The following is a 22451-nucleotide window of genomic DNA, read 5'->3' on the forward strand; positions in this document are numbered from 1 at the left end:
TTCTTCTGGGTTTGCAACTCCCTTTTCTTCCCATAACAGCCAACTTGATAAGCTGTGGGAAGATAACTCAGAAAGGGAATTTATGGCAGCAGGTGTCCCGGCCTAGCGTCATCAGTTTTTTTTAACCTCTTGTTTACCTGCCCATGGGAAGAGCAAGATTAAACAGCAAAATTTTATCCTGTCCTGTTCTTGTCCTAGGACCTTTTGTCTTAAAACTGGTTAAAGTAGACAAGGAATTTGTCTACTTTAAGGAATAACTGCTTTTAGGCCTGGTGTTTCCAAGCTCAAATCCAGCCGAAAAGACATGTTTTCCAAAATAATTCAATCCAAAAGTCCAGAATTGAGTCCTATTTGTTTTGATTGACCTAATATGGGTCACATGCTCATCCCAGAACCAAGCACTGTAGCCAAGGGTATGACTAGTTTAAGCCATTTAGGGCCCAACCCTGAAAATGGGGTTGAGGTGAAGCCCACTCAAATCACTGAGACTTACCAGGTCCTGTTAGGAGTGGGGAGGAAGCAAGAAGCAAATTCCACTCTACTTGTCTCCTTTCCCAGAGGGGGTGGGGAGCCTATGTATGTTTGTGGGGAGGGTGTGAGGTGTCTGGATGCTTCCATTGCTGGGGAAGGTGTCGCCCCTGAGGAGGAAGAGGTTTCAGAGTGAAGGTTAGGGGAGGGAGTGCCAATCTTGAAAGTTGAGGTTTTAGGCCTCTTTTACATCTTGGTTTTGTTTTTCTAACAGGATGGCTTTTGCAATGGTGGGCATTTGCAGGTAGGAGACAGGAAGGAAGCTGAAAGGCCTGGAGGTAGAGGGTCCCAGAAACCTGCACTCCGGACATTCTATAAGGTCTGGTCCCTGGGTCCTTTCAGAGGCCCTTACCATTCTTGAGGTCCAAGGATTAAGAAGAGCTGGCATTGGTCTCCCAGTGGGCCTCACCAGAGGCCTCAGCCCAGAAACAAGAAGCAGCTAGTGTAAGAGACAGATGGTGAGAACCCTGGTTTCTGGGCCCCGTGCCACTGCTGACTTGCTGTGTGATGCTGCACAGGGCTGCTCCTTGCTGGGCTGTATTTCCTCAATCTGTACAGTGAAATAGAAAAGACCTTTCCTACTTTGTCAATGTTAACCATACCTTTCATTACTTCTCCCTACATGCTTCCAGTCACCCCATTTGTTGTTACTGTTTAAGTTTTTAAATAGTGTATTGTCTTCTGGGGGAAAATCTGCCCAAATGCAAATCAAGCCAATACTGTATCTTTAATCCTTTTTTCTTTTAAAACAATCCTTTTTCACTCTGTTCTTGAGTTTCTTTTGCTGATTTTGTGAGTTCTTTCCTTCTTATCCAGGTCATGTCTTACAAATCTGTGCTTGGGTTGATTTCTCTTTACATAACCCAAGGAACTGTAAATTTTTCTTTTTTTATCAAAGTCTGTTATTTTGCCATTGTCAACATGGGTTCAAATCTGAAGACAGAGGTAATTATCTGGTGTGGTCTGGTACATTCTAGTTAGTTTTTCTAGGATTTCTGATTTAGGTATTGTTGCCTTCCCAGGGAAAGGATCTCTGTGACCATTTGTTTCTGTGGGAACAGTTGGTATGTCATGAACTTCCTCACTTGGTTGGTTACTGTGTCATTCATAATGGCAGCTGGTAATCAGGCTGTCAGGGAAGAAAAAAGCCTTCTGTTGTGTTTAAAGATTTTGTTTACTTGTCAATCTGAAATCATTGCTCTAATTTTCTGTCTCTCAAATTTTTGTTAATGCAAGTCTCAGAGAATTGTCCTTTAAGTATTTAAGCAGCCAGGGTCTGAGTGCGAGCAGGAAGCTCGAAGGGGTTTGGGAAACAATTCATCAATGTTACTTCCAGAATAATCTTGAATCCACTCACTTCACTCTACCACTTTATTCAAAACCATTATACCTCTTGACTGCACCAGCCTCCTCACTGGTCTACCTGCTGCTACCCTCCTTCTAATCCATCCTTTGCTTAGTAGCCAAAGGCATATATATCTATGTATTTTTACATCTTATTTATTTTTTTAAAACTTACTTTTTTTAAAAAAAAATTATTTTATTTATATAAGAGCTGGGGTACAGGCCATAGGCATGGGAGGGTGAGAGGATTCACCATAGGCAGAGTGGGGAACAGAACAGGCACCGCGCTGAAGAGGCTACAGACAGCTTCACAGCCGCTGCACTCAACCCACTGCGCCCAACCCGCTGAGCCACGCGGGAGGCCCCTATTTTTACATTTTTAAAAGGACAGGTGTATTATATAAAAATGAAAAAAGGAAAGAAGATGCTTGCACAAACAACTGGGCAGGAAGAGCTGCTGTTTTGCAAGGGGAAAAGTTTTGTGAAAAGAAACACCTGTGGAGTCACAGGTGGCCAGGCAAACTGCCGCCAAAGGAATATTTTTAAAATCTAAATTGTGATCATGTTCCAGCTCTATTTGTAACCCTTCAGTGGACTTCCCATTTTCTTAGGATAAACATCCAATTTAGCATCATGGGTCCATAAAGGCATTTGAGCCTTTCTTACTTCCCCTTTCTCAGCTCTTGCTCACTTCACTCCAACATTGGCCAACACTCCAACATTGAGGGATCATTGCAAACTCTTTGTAACCTCAATCCTCTCCTCCACACACCATCCTCAGTTCTTCACATCAGTGTTTCCTTCTCACCTTTAAGTCTCAGTTTTAAATATCACCACCTCAGGCAGACTTTCCTAATCACAATCTCTATTTTATTTGTCTGTTTAGATCTATTTTTACATGACTACCTTCTAGACTATAAACTCCAGTACAGGAGGGACTGTATCTATCTTTGTCACAACCATTAAAAGTGGACATTTACCTTTCACCCAAAGACTTCCCCAGTTGCCTTCAGGGGGTGCTCTCCTAAGGCAAGCATGGTAGCCTCACGTTCCAGAGTCCCACATATCCTTTTCTCTTCCCCTACACATAGTCAAGAGTCAGGTACTAGACATAATCTCAATCTATCTGTTCTTTCAAGAACTTTGACTCTTGAATGGCATGATGCAAGGTCACTAAAAATTGGTGTTGGTTCCTGCTACTGAGGACCTGTGTTGTTGCCTACCTGCGCCCCAACTTTCCAAGTCTAGTTTCCCAGTCGTCTCCATGACACTGTGAGTTCCCTAATAGCTTCCTAGTTGTTTTCCTTTATATTAAAGACAGACAGACCAGTTTGCTATTTGAAATAAAAGAGATGGACTTGATAGATTAAACTGTATCTCCACAGTCTGGTGTAGGACATGGCAATGTTCAATGTTCAATAATGCTAAAGGAAAAACTACCCAGGTGTGTGGCTTAAAGGTGGCTACTTAATATCTCAGAGCCTCAATTTCATCCTCTGTAGTTAGGCCATATATTATCTGGTTTCCAGGAGATAAATCTCCTTGCTTTCTCCTTTATTATTTCTCTCCTTTCGATTCTCTACCCTTCATTCTCAACTACAGCAACAAAACAATAAAACCCAACTCAGCCCAACCCAATCCAAATTCCTCTCATTTTCTCAGGCTGAGTAGTTTAACCACAATATCAGAACCCGGATATGCCATTTACTAGCTGTGTGGCCGTAGACAAAATTACTATATCTCTTTGTGCCTTAGTTTCTTTTTTTTTTAAGTAGGTTTTTTTTTTTTTTAAAGATTTATTTATTTATGCATACAAGAACTGGGGTATAGGCCAGAATCCTCTCTGGTGAGAGGATTCACCAGAGACAGAGTGGGCAACAAAACAGGCAGATTGACTGAAGTACACTGCTGAGGGGAGCAGCAGGCAAGACAGGAGAGGTCTGCAGCGCCAGGTGGGTAGTTCCCTGGCTGGGGATCGAACTCGTGCTGCAGTGGCTGCGGACAGCTTCATAGGTTGCATCTTAACCCCTTGTGCCACCAGGATGTGCCTCAGTTTCTTTATGTGTTTGTGGTGATGGGAAAATATAATGCCTATAATTTTATATGTATTATATATATATACATTATACATATAGTGAGATGAAACATGTAACATAAGCACTTAAAATAATACTTAGCATATCATAAGCACAAAATACTAGCTATTTTACTATTTTCATCTTCCTGATGAAAAAATGAATTCTTATGCTTTCAGGGTAATGTTTTTCAAAGTATGGATGTTTTTCAAAGTATGGCTCTTGAACCACCAGGGTCAGAATAAATTGGAGAGATTAGTCCACTCCAGACCCAGTAAATCACAGTCTCTATGGCAGAACTAGGAAATTTACATTTAAGAAATATATGTCCTAAGTGATTTTTTAAAAAAGATTTATTTTATTTATTTATGCATACAAGAGCTGGGGTGTAGGCCAGAGGTGCTGGGGTGTGTGTGTGAGAGAGGATTCACCAGAGACAGAGTGGGGAGCAGAACAGGCAGATCTATTGAAACACACTGCTGAGGGGAGCAGCAGGCAAGACAGGAGAGGTCTGCTTTGCCACGTGGGTAGCTCCCTGGGTAGGGATCCAACTCCCTGATAGCTTTATTGTGCTGAGCCTTAACCCGTTGTGCCACCAGGGAGGTCCTCCTAAGTGATTCTGAGACTCAGTAGTTTTGTTTGTTTTTTAATTTTTAAATTTTTTTTAAGATTTATTTATTTATACAAGCACTGGGTACAGTCAGAAGCGTGGGAGGGTGAGAGAATTCACCAGAGCCAGAGGGGGGAGCAGAGCAGGCAGACTGACGAAGTGCACTGCTGAGGGGAGCAGCGGTGCCATGTGGGACCCTCGCCCGGCGGCTGGGGATCGAACCAGCACTGCAGAGGCTGCGGGCAGCCCAGTGTTCAACCGCTGCTTCACCGGGGAGGCCCAGTAGTTTTTTATTTTTGCATATGAGAACTGGGGTGTAGGCCAGAGGTGCGAAGGGTAAGAGGGGATACCAACATTTACATCTTTAGGAAGAAAGGTTGTATAGACTATATAAGTTCATGTGTGTTAAAAATATGACATAGTGCTTGGCAGAGCAGGACACAAAGGAGGAGAGTGCTTTTTTTGATTCCCTTCTCCACCAGAGACCTCTCCTACTGGTCCAGAAAGTTATGAGCTCCACAACTGATTTTTTTTATTGTAGCATCCTGCTCCCCCTTTTCCTTCTCTCATCATGGTTTGTGATTTTACTTTTCCTTTTGTTATTCTTAAGAGTATTACATCTCTTCAGTTATCCTCCAGGGTCATAAAGACAGGGGGTATAACTTTGTCACTGCTGTATTTCCCAACACTCTGTACAGGACTTGGGGATATATTGATCTTTAAAAAAACTTAATTTTCTGGTTTAAAGTTCTCCAATAGCACAGATTGCTCTTTGAATAAAGCCCAGATTCCCAACCATGGCAAAAGATCCCTACCTGATTGGCTCTCTGCCTTTCCATTCACACCTCTATCACTCTCTCCACTTGGACCATCCTTGTTTTCTTTCTCAAACACACCTTGTAGTTTACTCAGTCTGTTCCCTTTGCTTGTAAACTCTGATTAGTTTCTCAACCTGTAGGTCTCAGCTCACATGTCATCTCTTTTCAAAGTCTTCTCTTTCCACCCTGTCCAGTGTTACCATCCTTCCACCGAATTATTTTTTGTTCGTGAGAACTGTTTCATTTTATTCACAGATATGAAATTTCCTTGTACATTTATTTAGTATTAATTATAGTCATACTTAAGCACTCACCGTAAGAACTAATGAAGTGGTATGCTGCTTAGTGCTTATCAATGAATTCTCCAAACTCTAAAAGCCTAATTTGTAGTGTTCGCATATTTCTGTAGTATAAACACTCCCAGTGGGAGGGAGTTCAAGCTACCTACTGACGTCACTGTACACTGATCCGGGAAGAGAAGGGCAGTAGCACACCACTGGATAGTATTTGAAATATTGATGTAGCAGAGGTAAATAACTTCAGTTGCACCCATAATACAAAAGTGTATAAAATAATTAGGAAATGATGCGTTTTGAGTACTTATTACTTCGTTTTTAATATTCAATCGTAAGATTATATAATTTAATTTTGAAAATGGTTGTGCTTAAAAGCGGCTGGCAACATTTTTAAACATTCTCCGGTCGTTTCTTAGGGAGACTGCAGAGCTGACAACCAGCACATTTTTCAGATGAGACTCATAAAGGTTAAGCAAATTGTTCAAGGTCGCAGAGCTAATAAATCTGTGGACTACCAGGGAATCCACTATCCACAGAAGCCACTGTAGTGCCTGGCAAAGACTTGGGTTTCAATAACAACTGTAGAATAAATAATTATTTAGTAGTCTTTAAAAAGCTAAAAGGGAAACATTTAAATATCAAAAAAATACACACGAGTGAAACTGACAACTCTTTAAAACGCGCTCACAAGCAAAGCGCAAGATAACTGCTTCCGCTTCGGTCTGCTTTAAGCCGCAATCCACCCCTGAGCGGTTTCACAATTAACCAGCTATTGGAGGAGGAATCTCCCAACCCTTAGCTGACAGTTTGCGACGCCCGGATTTTGTCGTTCCCCTATTCTCGCCGCACGGTGTTCTGGGAGTGGTAGTTTCAAAAGCGCAGCAGCATCGGCTGCAGCCGCTGGCCGCGCCAAGCCGCGGACTACAGACCGTGGCGCGCAGAACTCCAGGCTCTTCCGCCTCGACTTTCGATCCCCGCCTGCGCGCCCGCCCCAGCTATCATGGCGGCTCCCTTGGCCCTGGTGCTAGTGGTGGCCGTGACCGTGCGGGCGGCGTTGTTCCGCTCCAGCCTGGCCGAGTTCATCTCCGAGCGGGTGGAGGTGGTGTCCCCACTCAGCTCTTGGAAAAGAGGTGAGGCCACCGGCTCAAGTAGGGGCCAGGACACCCTGCTGCTCTCCTGGCCTCTGTGAATGAGAGGCGGGATCTGTGGCTACAAGCTCGAGATTCTGCGGGAACCGACCCACTCCTGGGTACTTCCCTGAGGGCGGGGCTGCTGAGAGGAGGGGGCTTCGGGCAGTGTGGTGAAGTTTGAACCCGGGAGCCGAATCATCTGGAGTGGGGACCTGAGGGGGTGTGTCTCACTCTGGGTCTGGAGCTAAGGGGCGTGGTCTGAGGAGGGGTCTGGACGAGCAAAGGCACTTTGGGTGTAGTGGCATTTGCTGGTGGGTTTGGGATTTGGCGTGGGTTGCAAGTGGTGCTCCCTGGGATAGAAGGTCGTGCGTGAGAGGGGCCGGGATGGAGGGACCAATCTTGCTAAATGAAGAGAGTGTGGGGGTGTGGTTAGACGCTGCTTCTCAGCCTGGGACTTTAAGTGTTTCGTCTTATTTAAATACTTCATCAAACTTTGTTTTATACTAGCTCCTACTAGAAGACAGAATTTGGGCTGAAGGATTCACAGGCTAATGGGAGAGACAAATAGTTATAGTCATTTATGAAAAGTGTACTTCCTGTACACTTTCAGTTCTTTAGAATTCTGACCCTGAAGAAACTGCCCTCTCCCTTTCCAGTTTTCTAAGGATGCAGAATTTGAGCTAACTGTTGAAGAATGTGGCGCTTGGAAAGGATATTAGAGAAAGGGGAGTTCCATGTAGCAGAAGGTAAACAGAATCAAGAAATGTTGAAGTATGTAAAGTGTCCCAAGTAGAGTAAAAGGATGGGGATTAGGTTAGGAGCAGAATTTGAAGATTTATACAAATATATATATATATTTTAACCGAAGTACTATATACATACAATGCGCATATAGTAAGTGTGGAGCTCAGTGAATTGTCACAAACTATACTCATGTAGCCAGCACCCAGATCAAGAAACAGAACACTGTCCGTAAACCAGCAGTCCCTTTCATATCCGTAAATGAAATGCTAGTTTTGATGTTATCCTGTAGACATTTTGCAACGGACATGGCATAATGAATGGATGTTTATGAATAATTAGAGCTAAGGTTTTAAAAAATACTTTATATCAGAGGCTATGCTAGCCTCATTTTATCCCCCTGTTCTATGTGAGAGATAGTGCTATTTTCCCCCATTTTGCATATGAGGAACTGAGATTTAGAGAAATAAAATGACTTGCTCAGGACTCCCAGTTGACACATGGTAATAAATATAGTAGTAATTCATATATGTGATGGTAAGAGCTTGGACTTAATACCTTTGCATATATTTGCATATAATTATTTGTTGAACAAACAGAATTGTTGGTTGAGGCTCCTTTGTTCCTGCTTTCTTCTGGATAAGGGAAGACCCAAGGCAGTTTTAGTTTCTCTTGCTCTCGTAGCACTTTCCCTATACCACAATTAAAGAGCATTTTCACTTTATGTCTAATTACTCCACTGTACCATAAGCTCCTTGAAGGCTAAGATTGTTTTATTTACTCCTGAATTCTTTATACCTGACATAGAGTAGGTGCATAGTTACTGTTGATTAAATATTGAAGAAAAGAAAACATAAGATCTAGTTACTTAGAGGACAGACAGGGTGAAGGATCCAAAGATGAGGCAATGTAGTGTGATGATTAAGAGCATAGGGTTTATAATCTCAGAAAGGGTTTTTGAATCTATCTGTTTCTGCCACTTACTAGTTCTGTGATCTTTAATGTGAGTTTTTTTCTGTCTGTAAAATCATCAGTTATAATATGTACCCCACAAAATGAAATAATCTGTGTTGCAGCTCCTAGCACAATTAACAGAATCCAGAATGGCTAATTCTAAGAGTTTAAGTTTAAAATGATAGGGAGAATAGTGATGGCATTGACTGAAATAGGTGAGTCAGAAAGGACAGCTGCAAATATTTGAATTATATATATTCAGAGGATTAGGGCTGGAGTTTGTGGCCAATGTTAGAGCTACAAAAAGAAATTTGGTAATTACCAATCTGGATCTGTCAAAGTCAGGATAACTATTAATATTTGTCCCATTTGGGTGCACAACATCTGTAAGTATCACTTCAAAGTATACTTAAAGATGGGATTTTTTTTCTTGTGTTCTAATTTTTTTAATTGAGGTAATGGTTTACAACATATAAGATTTAGTGGTATAGATTCACACTTCTTCAAATATCTGTTACCACACCAAAGCACAATAATAAGATGGAGTATTTCAAAAAGCAGTTGATAGTTTTGAACTCTGAAAGGAGGCAGCTCTCTTCCTGGTCTGCCTGTGACTATGCAGGTGTCTCTCTTTTTTCCTCTTTCCTTTTCCTAATAAACCTGTCCTTAAAAACCAACCAACCAACCAACCAAACACAAAAATCCCTAAAAGGCAAGGCATTTAAAATATTGAAGTAGATGGAATCTATATTGTGTTGCAAAGCAGTGTTACTGCAGTTAAAATAAATAAACACATACATATATTTAACTTGGAGTCCTTCTGATTTCACATGACATTTTGTTTTTTATATGAGTCACCAATTCTTTGGGTTAAGGGCCCTGGATCCAAATAGATTTTGATTCACCATAATTGTATACTGATTTTTAATAGGAATACATGAGAGGTTGTATACTTGGGGGAGAGGGTGATTGTTTCTTCAAATATGTGAAAGATTTTTAATTGATGCGTTGTCCATTCATGAGCAGATGACAGAATCCTAACTCACACTATCCAAATGACAATAAAGAGTGTACTAATTGGCCAACTTAAGGGGATAATCCAAGGTTAGATCCTTACTTCAGGCCCAGCTGGATCTAGAGACTCATGGATTTCCTCAGAAGTTCTTTTTCCATCTTGATATTGACTGCATTCAGGAAGACTTTTATGATATATTGGCAAAATTAGCCACAATCAGAATCTGATTTATATCCTGATAGTGTCTGGGGGAAAGACTTGACAATAAAAAGCCTTGAAATTTAGTCATGTTGAACTTATTTAGGTAATATGTCAATTCTTAAAACAATTACTGATTCAGCCTGGATCATGTATCTATCTACTTCTTTGGAGAAGGGGCAGCTTTCCAAACTATGGAAGAGGGGTTATCCCATAGGAAAACTAGGGTGTTGTTGCTAGAAGAGAGGTAAGTTGATGCTATACAGGTGAAAATAACAGATATCCAGGAAAAAGAGGAAAGATTGTTTTTGTGTCGTCTATTTGCACAGATCAATCAGTTTAATAGTCCAACTAAAATTTATACCAGTTTCCTGCTGACAACATATAAGCATGTGATTCTGAGTCCAATAAAACTGATGATAATACTGATATAATACTTTCCACATGCCAGGCACTGTTCTAATCACTTTTGGTATAGATATAATTAAACTAATTTTATCTCTGGGCCTCCCCGGTGGCGCAGCGGTTGAGCTCTGGGTTGCGAAGCTGCCCGCGGCCTCTGCGGTGCCGGTTTGATGCCCGGCTGCTCCCCGGCCACTGGAGGAGGGTCCCACATGGCGCGCAGACCTCTCCTGCTGCCCGCTGCTCCCCTCAGCAGTGTACTTCGGTCCTTCTGCCTGCTCTGCTCCCTGCTCTGACTCTGGTGAATTCTCTCACCCTCCCGCGCTTCTGACTGTACCCAGTGCATATATAAACAAACAAATAAATAAGTAAATAAAACATGCCTCTATTAAAAAAAAAAACTAATTTTATCTCTGCAATGATGTAAAAAGTAGCACTACCCCCATTTTACAGACGAGCTCATTGAAGCACAAAGAAATTATGTTATTTGCCCTAAGTCACATAGATAACAATTTTTTGTGTGAATAACCAGCAACCTCTAGGCATGGCTCCTCCACTAGAGTTCACTCTATAATATCTTGTGTAGAAATCTATCAGGAGTAATATTGGAACCTTTCTGCATATTTGGGTATCTCCTCAGCCTTTGACGTAAAGATTAGGATTTAGTATAGGCTTAGCTTCCTAAATTCAGGATAGAGCCCAAGGTATTAGTGCTTATTTAGAAAACTACCTCCAATGCAGCTACAAGAGTGATGGTCAGGAGGAATACTTCTGATATCACTATAGTAAAAAACAAAACAATGCACTTTTACTGTGAAATAAAATACAGAATAAGTCACACAACAATTTATTGCACTGTGAATTATTATAAGGCAAACATTTTTGTGACTATCATCCAAGTCAAGAATCAAAATTTTGCCATTTATTCCATAAGCCCCATCTTGGTCATAACTCCCTTACCCCCTCCTAAGTAACCATTATTTTGACTTTTTTTAAAAAATATTTATTTATTTATGCATACAAGAACTGAGGTGTAGGCCAGAGCTGTTGTGGGTGGGGTGAGAGGACTTACCAGAGACAGAACAGGGAGCAGAACAGGCAGATTGACTGAAACACACTGTTGAGGGGAGCAGCGGCTGAGTCAGGAGAGGTCCACTGGCCATGTGGGCCAGCTCCCTGGTCAGGGATTGAACTCATGCTGCAGTGGCTGCCAATAGCTTCATAGTGCTGAGACGTAATCTCTTGTGCCACCAGGGAGGCCTCTATTTTGACCTTTACAGTAATGACAGCTATGTGTTTTTTCAGTTTTATTACCCAAATCCTTAGACACTTTAGTTTTGTCTTACCTTAAAAATAAAAAAATAAGGATTTATATACCTTATAAGTCTCCCTTAATCTTTAGGGTCCCATCCATCCTTTCCTTTCTTCTCCCTTTGAAGAAACCAGACCATTTGACCTGTAATTCTAGGTCACCCATAGTTTGAATTTTCCTGATTGCGTATTCATGGTACAGTTTAACATGTTTCTATGTTCTTTGTATTTCCTGAAAATTGACATGTGGATATACCACTATTTTGTTTGTTTTTTATAAGTTACATCATTGTATCTTTGGTGATTATAGGTTTAAACCACTACAATGTATATTTTCACACCATGCCCACCACCAGTGCCTCCAATAATCCTCCACCATTTCCATTGGATATCCCTCCCTCCCCCATTCTCCCCCTTACATGCTTCTCTTCCAGTTGCCTCAGTTTTGCTGTGAGATGTTAGTTTATTATTGCTTCTGATTTTGACTGACCCTTTGTTATGTCTCTCTATGTGTTTTTTAGCTTTGATATTTATACACTTTTAGCTTTGATATTTATACATACATACATATATACATACATATATATTTGTGTGTATATCTATATATAAATAAAATTAGGATTTGAGGACTCCCCCAAGTATTCTTTTATTCTGTTATACAAAGAATAGATTCACTATTTTATTCTAGGGGATTCAGGTACTCTATAACTCAGACTTCAAACCATGCCAGAGTTTCAAATCATGTGCACCAAAATAATATTAAAAAGGACATTGTGAGAAGTGTATCATAAAGCTAAATTTTTAAGTAAAAATATTGTGTTTATATTCTTACTATGTTTTTGTTATAGATGGTGATAGTAAATAGTAGTGTTTGTTTTCTTTTAAATATTTTTTATATGAGATTGATTCATCCCTTTGATCAGTTAAGTAATATGAGTCATATTTACTCATACTTGATGATCAAGATAGCAGAACCACATTCCAGGCACTTGTCTGAGAGAATACATTAACAAATTCACTGGTTTTCTATATCTAGCAAAAGCATAGCTGAGAGAAATTACATTTTAGACAGATTGCCTCACAGGTTAATAGTCTGTCCTCTAGCTGTATAACCAGGAGTCTCCCTCTGGATTAAATTGGTTTAGAGTGATGTTCTTGGGCAGCACTTTATATGTCCTCTGTAGAGTTACCTTTACTGCTCTGGGATAGGATACCATTGACTTAGGTTGAGAGTTGCCTTATGAAGTGTCTTGATGAATCATCTCCATGGGTCTTCAGCAAAGCTATTAGTAAAGGATTTAATAGTTATGCTACATAGTAGCCTCTTTATGGAGCTCCTTGAGGGAAGTTTCTTTCTGATGCTAGTATGAGGACCAATTACAATTGTCTTGAGCAACCAGCTTTGTTTTATTTATAGATAAAATTGTGTAACTGATTGTTTCCTTTTAGGGTGAGTCTGTAAAGTTTCAAGTTTTATTTATGGTCCACTTATTACAAATACATGGTTTTTTTGAACAGCCTTTATAACTTTGATTTTATTTGTTTGATTGATTGATTTTTGAATAGGTAATTCATGTGGTTCAAAAATCAAAGGTGCAAAAGGCTGTATGATTAAAAGGCACCCCTCCATTGCTTTCCTATAACCACCCAATTCTGTTTCCTGGAGGCAATCATTGTTATCAGTTTCTCATGTCTACTTCTGAGATATTTTGTGCATTTATAAGCTTATTTATTATTATAGGTTTTTGTGACTCCATTTTATGTTTTTTTATATCTTGTTACTTCTTAAATTTTTCTATTTTTTAAATAACTATAAAATAATACATGCTCATGCTAAAGATTCAGAGAATGAAGATAAAAGAAACTAAGCATCTTCTGTAATCTTATTACCCAGAGATGGCCATTGTTAACATTTTTGTGTTTTTTTTTTAAAGATTTATTTATTTATGCATGCAAGAGCTGGGGAACAGGCCAGAGGTGTGGGAGTGGGGGTGAGAGAATTCACCAGAGACAGAGTGGGGAACACTCTGGCGGATTGACCCAAGTACACTGCTGAGGGGAGCAGTGGGTGAGTCAGGAGAGGTCTGCTGAGCCATGTGAGTTGCTCCCTGGCTGGCCGGGAATCGAACTTGTGCTGCAGTGACTGCGGTTAGCTTCACAGGGCTGTGTCTTAACCCCTGCAACACTAGGGAGGCCCAACATTTTTGTGTTTATATTTATTTTATTTAATGTTTATTTTGAGACATTTCTCTTTGATTACAGATTTATTCTCTTCCAAATAATTAAATGAACAGATGCTTATAAATATTTGAAATAAAATTTGACCATTTTATGATCTCCTTTTCACTTAAGACTATTTCATGGACATTTTTCCTTCAGTAAATATATGTGTAGTGTACTATTTAATTTTAACTCCTTCTTTTGAAATATTTTAGATTTTAAAAAAGTTGCAAAATAATAGATAGAGCTCTGTTTACTCTTCACCCTGCATTTCTTCTAGTGTTAACATCCTGTGTAAGCATAGTATAATGACCTAAAACAAAATTAACATTGATAGAATACTACTAACTAATCTGCAGACCTTATTAGAATTTTACCAATTGTCCTACTAATCCTTTTTAGTGGAATCAATCCGTGATTCCACATTATATTTAGTTATGTAGAAATCTCCTTGAATTTAATATTTTTAAAGATTGCTTGCCCCTTATTTTGTCATAGTTTATATTTGCCTGATACTTACCCATGATTATGCTCTTCTGGCAAGGCTACACGTTTATGGCAAGAGGACCACAAAAGTGTTTTTATCCCTATTTCAATGAATCATATCAGGAGCTAGTTGATGTTAATTTTAATTGGTCAACATATTGCTGGTGATATTAACTTCGTTGACTTGATTTAGGTAGTGAATGCTAGGTTTATCCACATAAAATTATTTTCCCCTTGCAGATATTCTGTTCCATCATATTTTTACCAACTAAGTTTTGTATCCATTGATGATGATTACATTCACAATTATTACTGAGGGCTCTGCCAGATGGTGATTTTCTATTTCCACCTTTCCTTTTACATTTGATAACTTAGAATTTTCTTTAAGGAAGAACTTTCTTTTCTCTTCCACTAATTTATGTCAAAGAATGATTTTTAACTATGACATATTATTATCTATATATGTATCTATCCACACATGTGTGCATATGTATATATGAGTCATTTAAATAAATCTCCCTTAATAGACATTGGGGTTATTTTAAAAGTTTCAGTATTGAACACTGTAATAAGCATAGTTATTAAGCACTTGTTCAGTTATTTCTCTAGGATAAATTGCTCTAAGAACAATCTTTTCTGGGTCAAAAAGGTCTGCACTTAAAAAAAATACATATTGCCTTGTAGAAAAGCTAACACAAAAGCATATGAGCATGACTGCGTATTTCTTCACACTATGGACATTTCTCACCACCGTCTAATTTGCTATCTTACTTGTATTTGAATGGGGAAGAATATACATAAATGAAACACTTTCTAGAGTGGGTGGTAGTTACAAGAAAATTGAAGGGTGTTTACAGTTTAACATAAAAACTTTCTCATAACGAGCACTGCCCAGCAGTGGAAAGGGGTGCTCTGTAAGGAAAAAAATCCCCATCACCTAGAAGGTTCAAATCAAGACTTAAAATCACTTGTCTGGGAATGGAGTAAAGGGGGTTAGATAAACTGTGAGGCACTTCTTGGTCCTGCAAGTATTAACACTGGTTTTTAACTATCTGCATATTTCACTGAATTAAGAGTGAACTTGGTATTTTGCTTTTCAGTGGTTGAAGGACTGTCACTATTGGATTTGGGAGTGTCTCCATATTCTGGAGCAGTATTTCATGAAGTAAGTGTTCTTGTTTTCTTTCCTGGCTACCAAGAGTAGTTTATAGTCCCAGATATCAAAACCTAATCTCTGTTTTGTGCAAATGTTTTAGAAGATCTATTTTTGAAAATCCGTATTTAGAAACAATCCTTTTTTTAGATGTTCTCTACATAAGAAGGAGGTTTCACAATTGCAATGAAAATGATCCAGATTAAGATCGTAATGTGGGGAAGCACACGAGAATCCTGTGCAAGTTACCATTTTAATGGAAAATAAATTGTGAACAGTGTTCTTAGTCCATCAACAGGTTGTATGCTAATTGGCATGTTATTGGTTCTTTGAAACATGCTTTTTGATGAAAATTGTGATAGCAGTCACACTATCAGCATAACGTCTGAACACTGATGTTCAGAGTATAATGTTCAGAGCATAATGTCTGAACACTGACGGAAAGCCCACAAAAGCCTTTTAACACATAAAGTTAGTTCTCAGGAATTGTAAAATGACTTTTAGGTCACCATCAACTCTTGCTTGGGTTACTGTAACAGCTTCCTCACAAATCTTTCTGCATTTTGCTTCTTTACTCTTTATTCTGTAATTCAAGCAGTCGTTCTGAAGTGTGAAAGTGATTTTGTCTCTCTCCTGCTAGTATCTTTGAGTGCTCACCTCTGATCCCAGAATAATCTCTAAAAAACTTCAGGGGTGTACAAAGCCCTGTGGTCCTGCTCATCACATTAACTGCATTTCTTTTCTCTTGGGCCTTCCCATTGTTAGTGACCATATCACTTTAACGTAGAAGTCTTCAAATTTGGTAACTTAATCCCTAATTTTTACAGTTGTCTTATGTCTACTTCGAGAACAGTTTCTTTTTTTTTTGTACTTTTATTTAGTTTTTTGAAAGCATTCAACTTGGTTCTTATGGCTGTAACAATGATCTCTTGTATAATACAAAGATATTTGTAATTTGGGGAAGCACATGAGGCTCCTGAACAAGTTAACATCTAATCGAATTGCAATAACAATTACTAGCAGAAACTTGTTAGAAGCAACTTACAAAACTCTTAATAAGCACATATTCAATTATTGGTAACAGATGTGTATGGACATAATCAAAGAGTAGCCATGAGGGCTCTGTGTGATACGTACCTTGGGTAATGTGCTTTCTGGACAGAATAGGAAATCCTGACATACTCTGATTATGCTCCAACATCATATTCCTATTACATGTGTGTCTTTGCTCATGCTGCTATCTCCTTATGGAGAGTCATTCTTACCTCTTTTTTAGTTGGCGCTACTATTCAGATTTTTTTTCAAAGATTTATTTATTTATGCATACAAGAGCAGGGATACAAGCCAGAGGTGCGGGGTGGGGGAGGGGATGGATTCACCAGAGATAGAGTGGGGAACAGAACAAGCAGATAGACTGAAATACACTGCTGAGGGGAGGAGTGGGTGAGACAGGAGAGGTCTGCTGCACCATGTGGGTAGCTCCTTGGCCAGGGATTGAACTCATGCTGCAGTGACTGCGGGTAACTTCTTAAGTGGCGTCTTAACCCCTTGCGCCACCAGGGAGGCCTACTATTCAGATATTAAATTTTACATCCTCTAAGAACCCATTCCTCATATTAGAGTAGGTAAGATGTTCCTCCTGTATCTTCCAATTCAACTTGTGCTTAGTCCTTTTCATGGCTCATATCATAGTCTTGAAATTGCCTCTGTACTTGTTTTTTGTTTTGTTTTTTAAGATTTATTTATTTATGCGTATAAGAACTGGGGTGCAGGCCAGAGTTGTGGAGGGTAAGCGGATTCACCAGAGACAGATTGGGAAACAGAACAGGCAGATTGACAAGAAATATACTCTTGAGGGGAGCAGCAGGTGAGTCAGGAGAGGTCTGCTGTGCCATGTTGTTCACCTCCCTGGCTGGGTATTGAACTTGTGCTGCAGAGGCTGCGGATAGCTTCATAGTGCTGTGCCTTAACCCCTTGCACCACCAGGGAGGCCTGCCTCTGTATTTGTTTTGTCTACCTTGGTACATGCTCCTCAGAACAAGTACTGGCACCTTTTCATCATTATTCTATTCTTAGTGCCTAGTCTATATATGCGTATGTATTCTGATTGTCCCCTTTTCTATTTCCTTTAATAAATATTTGTTAAATATGCACTAAATGCCAGCTACCCCGTTAGGTGCTAAGGATACCAAACAAGACACAGTTCTTGGCCTCATAGTAGTTATATGTCTGAGAGAAACAGACATTAAGTTAGTAAAAAAGAAACAAATTCCAGAGCAAAGAATATGCCAGTATAATGAAGGTCACAACATAACAATCCCAATGTTAATGCATCTAGTAGCAGTTTCAAAATACATTAAGACTGGGAGAAATAGACAAATTCATAATTATAGTTGGAGATTTCAATATCCTCTCAATGGATTCCCGAATCTCATTTATAGTGTGAGATAATAAATGCGTGTTGTTTTAACATGTTAAGTTTTAGGATAATTTGTCACACAGAAATAGATAACCAGTACACCTAGGGAATGCATTTACATAAAGAAACATACAGAGAACTGGAGCACTCCAACACGGAGTTGGGGAGGGGAGTTAGCAAATGAAATTGAAAAGGAGGAAAATCAAGAGAGTGTGGTACTTGGAAGCCAGATGAAGAAAGTGCTGCAAGAGGAAGTAAAAACCTGCACGTTTGAGAAAATTTGGGCAGAACAGTCATCATTGATTTGTCAAATTGAAATCTTTGGAGACTTTGGCAACAGTAATTTCAGTGGAGTAAAGAGACAAGAGACAAGGAAGTAGAAAAACAGGATAGATAAGCTTTGAAGGGAGTTTTGCTTTAAAGATAGAGAAATGGTATGGTAGCTGTAGACGTCAAACGGAGGACTGAAAATACAGGAATCTGTATATTTAATTGCTGATGGGAATAATCCTGTGGATAGAGAAGTTGATGATATAAGAGATAGAGGATAATTGAATGAGCAGTGCTTTTGAGGAAGCACAAAGGGATGGATCCAATTCATAGGTGGAGGATTTCCTGTAGGTAGGAAGAAAGGAATTTCATCCATTGTTAGTAAACTGAGAAAGGTAGAGGGAAGGATATTGGAAGCTTGTCAACTGGGGAGTAGGAAAATAAGGTGGTTCTCATCTAATTGCCTCTCAGAGGTATAAGAAATGAGGTTGTCAGCTGGATGGAAGTTGGAGGTTAGGAGTGGGAAGATATGAACTAGTCTTTTCATGAAAAATAAATGGATAAATGGAAGAGCTATGTTGAGCTACTTCACCATCATTTAAATGTTGTTTCTTTGGAAAAATGTATTTTTAGATACAGTAAGGGAGCCTAGTACACTTTCTTTCTCCTTATCAGGTTATGCAGGTTGTGTGTGTAAGAGGAGATTAAGGCATGAGGTAGTAATTTCCTGCTACCAAAAGTATGTTAACGCTATATACCTTATAACAACTCCTTTTGGACTGTTAACCTTTAAGAGTGGTGAATTAAAGGGCAAGAATAGTTGCTTTTCCTGTGTATGGTGATGGGAAATGCTCCTCATTCCTGAATGTGGGTTAATTTGCTTATAGGGTGGGTATTCATAAGAGCTAACTGTATTTTAATATAGTTTTTTCTAAGTAATAATTATGTCAAGCCAAATGAAAAGAACACTTGAAGAAAAAGCTTATCATTGTGTTCTTTCTTAATTTTCAACAGACTTTATTATCTAATTCATAGGCAAAGGTAAGTCTGTCTGTTGATAGGGCTTCTTGAGGGATACTTTGTTATTTCTGAGATCTGCTTTCCCATTCTAAACCATCTGAACCCAAAAAACACTTTGAAAAGCTATTGGTAATATAAATATCAAGTTATTACTTCTTACTGGCAAACATAAATGCAAAATAGAATCCATTAGTAGATAGTTGTAAAAGCTTAATTCTCTTAGAACTTTGAAAGGCAAAGCTGATGACCGTTTTAAATATATATATATATATAAATTATCTCAGATAGTTACATAATTGAGGTTTACTGTATGCTAGGCACCATGCTAAGTGCTTTTGTATGCTACCAGTTAGTCCTCTCAAGAACCCTGTGGAAAGGTGGCTATTCTTAACTTTACAGCTGAGTAAACTAAGGCTCAAAGGGAAAAACAACATGCTCAAAGGCACACAGGTGGAACCTGGTTTTAAACCAAAGTATGACCCCAAAGCCTTTTTAAAAAAAGATTTATTTATTTATGCATATAAGATTTGGGGTGTAGGCCAGAGGTGTGGGGGACATGTGAGGGTTTACCAGAGACAGAGTGGGGAGCAGAACAGGCAGATCTACTGAAATATAATGCTGAGGGGAGCAGTGGGTGAGACAGGAGAGGTCAGCTGGGCCATGTGGGTAGCTCCTTGGCAGGGGATCAAACTCGTACTTCAGTGGCTGTTGATAGTTTCATAGTGCTGAGACTTAACCCCTTGTGCCACCAGGGAGGCCCCCCAAAGCCTGTTTTAATAATACCATATTAGTTTGTTCTCATTAAGAAACCTGTTGATCATCTTTACAGTACGGGAAGACACATTTTTACTTGTGGTTGGGATTGGAAAGAGGTGCTTCTGTGTTACCAGCATGGGGTCACTAAAACCAAATCATAAACTATGTTTCTGAGTCTGGTGTTTTGGTGAGCTGGCTTGTAGCAGCATGTCAACCCTCCCACCTAGAACAACTAGAGAAGCAAGTTAAATACAGAAAACATGTCTTTGAAGGCAGTTGGAAAGTACCAAGATAGCCAGGATGCAAAGGCACAAATTCCCAGAGAGGAAAGTGCAAAAAGTGAGAATGACAGACTGAATTGCTTTCTTTTTTATGCTTTTACTCATTTGTAAGTGACACAGACCAAGGGAGAGAATCAGAAATTGGCTGGTAAGAGGCTAAGAAACTAAGCAAAACTATCGGCAGTTTTATAGTGCTGGGGAAACAAAAATCTGAGTGCATGGCCAGCTGAGGTGGCAGGGCTCTGGTAAAAGACTCGATTTCCAGTTAGGAATTGGGATAGACTACATAGACTAGTCTTACAAAGACTAAATCTAACCTCTAATTAGCTAAATTCCTAATTGAATTAAGATGATGCAGTTGTATTCTAATTGCTTACTAGAAGCTTAAAGAAATCCTTTCTGGGATAGACTCACCTAGAACCTCTACACTTTTTCATATACAATGTTCATCATCCAGTCAAAAATTACAAAGCATAGTAAGAACCCCCTCCCCCAAATTAGGCACTAAAAACAGACTCACGGGTGATCTAGGTATTAGGGTTATCAACCTTGCACTTTTGAATAACTGTGAACAATGATTAATATGTTCAGAATATAGATGATGAGATAATTTTACCATGAAACTGGAATATACAAAAGTAAAATTCTAGATTTGGAAAACATAGTATCAGATTAAGAATACAATATACAAATTTAATAGCAGAGAACACAAAGTTAAACAGAGTGTCACTAAAGATAGTGATCTGGAAGATGTGAGAGAGAGAGAGAGAGAGACAGAGAAAGAGAGAGAGAAAATATACACAAATGGGTTCCAAAATGGGAAAAGAGAGAATGAGGCAGAAACAATATTTGAAGAGATTAGTGGCTCAACATTGTTTCAAAATTTATGAAAGATTTCAGTTCAGGAAACTCTATAAATCCACATGGCATAAATCCAAAGAAAAGCATATGTCATAATAAAACCACCCAATCCAAACATTAAAAGCAGCCAAAGGGAGATAATTATCTTTAAATCACAGTAAGATTGAAACTAACTTTTCAAAAAATAATGATGGGGTCCCCCTTGCTTGCACAAAGGGTTAAGATGCAGCACTATGAAGCTATCCGCAGCCACTGCAGCACAAGTCGGCCAGGGAGGTGACCCACATGGCGCAGCAGACCTCTCCTGACTCACCTGCTGCTCCCCTCAGCAGTGTATTTCAGTGGATCTCTCTGTTCTGCTTCCCACTAGGTCTCTGATGAATCCCCTCCCGCCCCCTCGCATCTCCAGTCTGCACCCCAGCTCTTGTATGCATAAATAAATAAATCTTTAAAAAAAATGATGGCATACAGAACACAATAGAAAGTTATCTTTACAGTGCTGAAAGAAAATATCTGCCAACATAGAATTCTATGCTGAATGAAAATCTCTTGTAAATAAAAGCAAAATAAGGACCTTTTTTTTTTTTTTTTAAGATTTATTTATTTATACAAGAACCGGGATACAGACCAGATGAGCGGGAGGGTGAGAGGATTCACAGAGACAGAGCAGGGAACAGAACAGGCAGACTGATGAAATACACCATTGAGGGGAGCAGCGGGCGCTGACAGGAGAGGTCTGCTGCGCCATATGGGATTCTCGCAGGCTGGCCGGAATCGAATCCGTGCTGCAGAGGCTGCGGCCAGCTTCACAGTGTGGTGCTCAACCGCCTGAGTCACCAGAGAGGCCCAAAATAAGGACATTTCTAAGCAAATCAAAATATGTAGAATATATTGCCTGCAGACTTACATTTAAAAGCAAAAAAAAAAAAAAAGTCAGGATTGTAATCCTAACTAGCATCATAAAAAATGGGATGACTGAATAACAATGAAAAGGTAAATATGTGGGTACATCTAAATAAATATTGACTATATATACAACAATAATAGGGCCTCCCTGGTAGGGCAGGTGTTAAGTCTCAGTGCTATCAAGCTATTGCCAGCCACTGTGGCATGAGTTTGATCTCTCGCAGGGAGCTAACCCACATGGGGGCAGACCTCTCCTGTTTCCCCTGCTGCTCCCCTCAGCAGTGTATTTTAGTAGATCTGCCTGTTCCGCCCCTCACTCTGGTGAATCCTCTCTCACACACACCCTCCCCCCACCCCCCAACCTCTGGCCTGCACGCCTGTTCTTGCATATATAAATAAATAAATCTTTAAAAAATAATAATAATGTCTTGTGGGTTTAAAATATGTGTAAACATAAAGATATAACAAATAATAGAAAAGGCTAGGAAGTACTATATGGAATTAATGCAAAGAATACAAAGATTCTTATATTGCATAGAAAGTGGCAAAAATAATTATATTGTACTATAGTTACAGTGAAGTATATATATATATTATAATCTGTAGGTTATCTATTAAAATATAGTAGCTAAATGTGTAACCAACAAGCTAATAGAA

General features: G+C 39.3%; 1 protein-coding gene across 1 annotated transcript in view; it reads left to right on the plus strand.

Annotated features, from left to right (window-relative positions):
- Positions 1 to 6474: 6474 nt before the first annotated feature.
- PIGU (phosphatidylinositol glycan anchor biosynthesis class U) overlaps positions 6475 to 22451 on the plus strand; it is a 92422-nt gene continuing 76445 nt past the window's right edge. The window contains exons 1-2 of the mRNA XM_037496567.1: positions 6475 to 6801; positions 15229 to 15293. Of these exons, the coding sequence (XP_037352464.1) occupies positions 6672 to 6801; positions 15229 to 15293 (195 nt within the window). The 5' untranslated portion in view covers positions 6475 to 6671. The remainder of the gene's footprint in view (positions 6802 to 15228; positions 15294 to 22451) is intronic.

Source organism: Talpa occidentalis, unplaced genomic scaffold, assembly GCF_014898055.3.
Source record: "Talpa occidentalis isolate TD23 unplaced genomic scaffold, MPIMG_talOcc4v2.1 talOcc4.10, whole genome shotgun sequence".
NCBI lineage: Eukaryota > Metazoa > Chordata > Mammalia > Eulipotyphla > Talpidae > Talpa > Talpa occidentalis.